General features: G+C 38.7%; 1 protein-coding gene across 2 annotated transcripts in view; it reads right to left on the reverse strand.

Annotated features, from left to right (window-relative positions):
- Nucleotides 1-656: 656 nt before the first annotated feature.
- Nucleotides 657-6,344, reverse strand: part of LOC110311725 (sperm-associated antigen 6) — a 92,566-nt gene continuing 86,878 nt past the window's right edge. Inside the window, exon 10 of one of the 2 annotated variants that reach the window (XM_029470314.1) lies at nt 657-1,701. In XM_029470314.1, coding sequence (XP_029326174.1) covers nt 1,638-1,701 — 64 coding nt within the window. In that variant the 3' untranslated portion in view covers nt 657-1,637. The remainder of the gene's footprint in view (nt 1,702-6,344) is intronic. The other variant, XM_021185223.2, reaches the window with a different exon arrangement.

Below are 6,344 nucleotides of genomic sequence, written 5' to 3' on the forward strand. Positions count from 1 at the left end.
TTAAAGTTAGGCATAAGGTTTTTTCCAGATGAGCAGACTTAACAGAGAAGCCCCTTAAGGACTCTGATGTTAGTCTTTCACCCATGATAGTTTTGTAAAGAAGGAGAATGCCTTTTGGGTATATCACGAAGACCTAAATGTCATCGCTGAGTTGAAATCTCTGCCAAAGTGAAGCTCGGTACAAAAGGCAGAACTCATAATGCTGCCCACAGCTCTCTCTAACTAGGAGCAGGGACGGGTGCCAATATATGCATGGATTCTAAATAGCCTTTGCCAGTATCCATATATATGAAGCTTTCTATAAAGAAAGGAGCCTAATCAATTCAGGGGAAAATGTCATAGTAATCCTTGGACACTTAGCTACAGCATGGGTCCCTAAAAGGGTAGTAGTTATGCACTGTTGGGGACATCAAAAGGAGAGTGACACATTACATTTACCTATGTGATGACTAGCGATTCTAATTTGACATCAGTAAAAAACAGTTTGAAGTAAAGGTCATAAAGAAGTTTGAACAGTTTCAACAAAGATGTACATTGTTGAAAACTGATGACAGAAGAGACCAGAAAATGTGCAGGCTAAACCAAGACTTTCCTTTCGATGAAAAATCAAAGTCCAAGAAGGAAACGAGAAACTAGGTTTCTAGGCTGGGCTTCACTGTAGCCTGAGGTGGTCTAGGCTGACCTGCACCTCTTCTGCAGGCTTTCAGATGACACCTTCAGGAATATCCCTTTAGGCTCAAAGACACACAGATATCAACAATCTAAGGCTCCTGAGTTCAAAGATAGATTCCTGTGTCAGAAAGTCACTAGATAGAAAAAATTAAAAGGGACCATTCTAATGCCGTTTTTAACACTTTATTGAAATCTTCTTTGACCCCATTACTACATCTAATATAAAATGTGAATAAAGTCTGAGTCTGGTGTGTTCCACTCAAATGATATCAACATCGGAAAACATGACTTGGGCATTTGGTAATGTGAGCCTAAGCCAGGAAAACACTGTGGCCAAAGGTTCCATGCCTTTGAGTATGAAACCTCAAGAAAAAATGGGAGCACTGATTCCAGAATGCAATGCTTGGGACCCTTCAGGGAGAGGGAGAAGGGCTGCAAAACCAGTGACAATGCGTAGAACTGCCTAAATTCTTAGAAAACCAAACCTAACAGCCTATCATAGCTTCTGCATTAGCATCCAAACCTCTTCCACAAGGGTTGCAATGCCCTGTCGTCAGGTTCATTTTTCAGCTCTTCTTCCAGGTGCTTCTGTGTAACTTGAAAGGCAGGTTGTCAATGTCTGTGCTTACTATGAGGAAATGGCCTGAGTGTTGCTGAACAGTGTCTCTCATCTAATTGAAGACTATGTTAGTGCTGCTTGCATGTGGTTTTTCAGCAAGACAATAGCAAGTGTTTTAAACCTTTTAATGTCTTTTTAAGTCTATCTTTAGAGAAATTCCTATGTATGCAAATGACTATGACTAGTCCTTCATAGAGTCCAACTACTAACCTTAAACTGTTACATACATTTAGAAAACATTATCTAAAGGTATCTTACATTGAATAAAGAATGTACTTTCAGATAATGTTAACAAACATTATTCACACTCTCCTGGAAAACTGAGGAGAATAAAAATATGCTTTGTTCACAGTGGTTGGTAGCTGTCCACCCTCTGCAGAAGTGTATCGGAGTATCCAGGTGAATAATACCTGAAAAAAAGAAATTTGCTATTAGATAGGAAAAAATTCCAAAGATGGACTCAAATGATTCTACACAAGAAACATTAACATAAGTAAAACTTCATATATGCTCTTCTAACTACATTCTTCTAGTAATGCTATATGCATTTGGTTAGAGACTATGAAGAATACCAACTAACAGTGCTGTACTTGAGAAGGAAAACACTTAAGAATATGTATAACATGACTGCAGAGATGGCTCAGTGGTTAAGAGCACTGACTGCTCTTCCAGAGAACCAGGGTTCAATTCCCAGCACCCACATGGCAATTCACAATTGTCTGGTACTCCAGGATCCAACACCCTCAACAAAGACAAACATGCAGGCAAAATATCAATACACATAAAATAAAATAAAACTAAATAATTTTTTAAAAAGAAATAGGTATAATGACAACTAAGATGTTTTGTAAAAAAAAAAAAACAAAAACAAAAAAAAACAAAAAAAAAACCTTCAATCCATGGATGAAATTTCATTTCAGACACTTTTTATCAAGTAAGTAATGTTACTTTTTATAATTTTGTGTGTATGTGTGTATGTGTTTACCTGCATGTATGTATGTACATCACTCATGTTTTGTGCCCTCAGAATACTGAAGAAGACATCAGATCTCCTGGCACTGGAGTTACAAATAGTTGTGAACCACCACATAAGTGTTAAGAATTGAACCTGGATACTCTTAAAGAGCAGTCAGTACTCTCAACTGCTGAGCCAGCACTCCAGCTCTGTAAAATTACTTAAAAAGGATAATAACTGAGAGATTTTAATAATAATTTTAATAAAAATTATTATAACATAAAGTATTAATCACCTTCATTGATTCTTGGGTATACATACATAGTAATATGAATGTATATTTCTAAATTAAACATTTTATAAAAGATTAATGTAAACTAATTAAACAAAATATCAAAAATACATTTGATATATCATGGGAATAAGCATAAAACTATATTAAATAATATTTGGCAGATATTCTAGTATATAATAAACATTTTTTAATCTGAAAAAATATAATTTAAATTTTTTCTAAACATTCATTCAAAAATAATAAAATTTTAAAAAGTTTGTTTCTAGATAAAATCTAATGTTAGGGTCTTGCTTTGGCCTCTTTTTGATAACTATACTTATGCTTACTTAAAAAGTCATGAATTGGGCTGGAGAGATGGCTCAGCAGTTAAGAGCACAGACTGCTCTTCCAGAGGTCCTGAGTTCAATTCCCAGCAATCACATGGTGGTTCACAACCATCTGTAATGGGATCTGATGCCCTCTCCTGGTGTGTCTGAAGACAGCGACAGTGTACTCACATACATGAAATAAATCTATTTTTAAAAGTCATGAATTTTATTATACTAATTACCTCCATAATTTGTTAATTAAATGTGAAAAATCATCTGCTGCATTGTTTTCCAATAATGTCTTTATATACAGTCAAGGTTAAACAGTGCATACAACATATCTAAAGCTCTCTTAAAGAAGGTTTTTTTCTCATAAAGCCTTTGTCTGAGTTAGGGTTTTACTGCTGTGAACAGACATCATGACCAAGGGAAGTCTTATAAAGGACAACATTTAACTGGGGCTGACTTACAGGTTCAGAGGTTCAATCCATTATCATTAAAGCAGGAAGATGGCAGCATGCAGGCAGGCATGGTGCAGGAGGAACTGAGAATACTACATCTTCATCTGAAGGCTACCAGGAGAATACTGACTTCCAGGCAGCTAGGATGAGGGTGGTAAAGCCCACACCGACAGTGACACACCTACTCCAACAGGGCCACACGTTCTAAGAGTGTCACTCCCTACGGGGAGCATATACAAATCATCACAGTCCACTCCCTGGTCCCCATAGGCTTGTTCAAACATTTGAGTCTTTGGGAGATATTCCTAAACATAGCATAATGCAAAATACATTTAGTAAAACTTCAAAAGCCTCCATAGTCTATAGCACTCTCAACAATGTTAAAAGTCCAAAGTCCAAAATCTCTTCTGAGATTCATCCAAACACTTAACTATTATCCTGAAAGTAAGTCAGGAAACCAAGTGAGCAAACTATAAACACAGTATCTCCAGGTCTGATGTCAAAGCAGTCTTCAGATCTCCAACTCCTTTTTCATCTTTGTTGACTACAACAAACTTCTTTCTCCTGGGTTGGTTCCACTCCTTGTTTGCAGCTTTCCTCAGCAGGCATCCTGTGGCTCTGGCATCTTTAACATCTTGGGGTCCCCAAGTCAACTTCAGCCTCACAGCTTCTTGTTCCAATGTCTGAGATCCACTCATTATCTTCTGTGTATCTTCAAAGGGTTGGGGTCACTTCTCTAGCTTTGCCCTCTGTAGCATTCTAAGCTCAGGTTGACCCACTCCACTGCCGCTGCTGTTCTGGGTGATCATCCCATGGTACTGGCATCTTCAATACACTGAGGTCTTTTGCTACAACTAGGCTTGACCAATAGCCTCTTATAGGTTCTCTTCTTGATGCCAAGCCTCAACTCCTTTACATGACCCCTTCAGCCCTAGGTCATCAACTGCAAGTGAGGCTGTACCTTCACCAATGGCCTTCCATGGCCTCTCACAGTGCCAAGCCTCAGCTGCTCTTCATGATCCCTTCATGCCTTAAAAACAAGTACCACCTGGGTGACTCTTACACATTACCAAGTATAGCTACAGCATGAAGTACGACCTTGGCTATTTTTGGAACACATCATCTTTGTGCTCTCAGAAAACATCTCCCAGAAGATTTCATCTCAGTGATGCTGGTCTCTTCTTAATCATCACTAATTTCTTAGCTCCAGCTTACTGGCATCAATTGTCCCAGTAGTCTCCTTCTCTGCTTGACTCTAAAGCAAGAGCCACATGGCCAAAGTTGCCAAGTTCTGCTGCTTGCTGGGGCTGGAACATGGCCCCTTGTTCTATTTTATATTATCAACAGCTTTCTGTTTTCCAACTCCTTCACTGCCTAAGCTTGACTGTCCTGGAACTTGCTCCATAGACTGACTTGGAACTCAGAAATCTGCATGCCTGACTCCTAAACACTGGGTGTGGTCCACCAAGCCTGGATTTAAGTTTTTCTTCACCTAGAACTTGCTCTGTTCTAGGCTGGCCTTGAACTCAGAGATCTGCTTGGCTTTATCTCCTGGGATTAAAGGTGTGTACCACCATGCCTGGATCTAAATTTAGCTGGGTAGGATCTTGCCCCAAAGTCCCACTCCCTTAATCTGCAATCTCCTAGAACACAGGACTCAACTCCATTTTACTTTTTGATGCCTCTGTAATACTAAAACCATATATTTTATAATTTTCATTTCTTAGCTTGCCATGCTTGTTTAAAATGCTCTTCTTAAGACTTAGCCAGAGAACAAAGTCTATGATGAGCATTTCTGAGACTTTCAGTGTCAATGCAACTAATCTCTTCACTTTAGCCTCAGGCAGACTCTTCAATCAAGGGCAAAAAGTAGCCACATTCTTCACCAAAATACCACAAAAACATTGTCTAGGCCACATATTGAAATTCTCCACTGAAACCTCTTGAGCCAGGTCCACACAAATCAAATCACTCTCAGTAACAAAATTGTCCAAATTCCTACTAGAATAGCCCATTACACCCCACTTAAAGCATCCCATGGCTTTCCAAATCCAAAGTCCCAAAGCCCACATTCTTTCAAACAAAAGCATGGTCAGGCCTATCATAGCAATACCCTACTCCCAGTACCAAGTCCCAGTCTTAGGGTTTTACTGCTGTGAACAGACACCATGACCAAGGCAAGGCTTATAAAGAACAACATTTAATTGGGGATGGCTTAGAGGTTCAGTGGTTCAGTCCATTATCATCAAGGTGGGAGCAAGGCAGCATGCAGGCAGGCATAGTGCAGGAGGAACTGAGAATACTACATCTTCATCTGAAGGCTACTAGCAAAATATTGACTTCCAAGCAGCTAGAATGAGGGTCTTAAAGCCCACACCCACAGTGACACACCTACAACAAGGCCACACCTACTCCAAAAGAGCCACACCTAATAGTGCTACTCTCTGGGCAGAGCATATACAAACCATCATAACCTTCTACCTTGAAAAAATGTCTTTCAGTGGTGGATTTCTTCCAAATAGTCTTGCAATTAAGGGTTCACAATTATTTCTCTCCTAGTCTGAGTTAGTGCAAATTTTAAAGCTTGCTTCACTGTCCTATGTCCCTTAAAATGTTTCCAGTGTAAGACAGATACTTTTTATATAAATGCAAGAAGTAGATTTTCTAGAATTTTTTTTAATCATGTAATATCATAACCACTAGCCACAGGAAACTAAAGAACACTCCATGCAACGGTTTTACATTGAAACTAAATACTTTGCATTTGCCTTTTGAAATTGATAATACAATTATCAGAAAACATTTACATGTGTTTATAATGAGAGTTTTCTTATTTTAATTGGAAAAATATTTCTCATACAATAGGTTCTGATCAGTTTTCCCTCCTTCCTGCCTTCTCACCCATCCAGTGCCACATCCTTCCTCTCTCTCTCTCTCTCTCTCTCTCAGAAAACAACCAGGCAGATAAAAGAGAACTTTTTAAATGAATAATAACAAGAAATACACACAGAGAGATAAAAATCCATGAAGACAT

Source organism: Mus caroli, chromosome 16 (genome assembly GCF_900094665.2).
Source record: "Mus caroli chromosome 16, CAROLI_EIJ_v1.1, whole genome shotgun sequence".
NCBI lineage: Eukaryota > Metazoa > Chordata > Mammalia > Rodentia > Muridae > Mus > Mus caroli.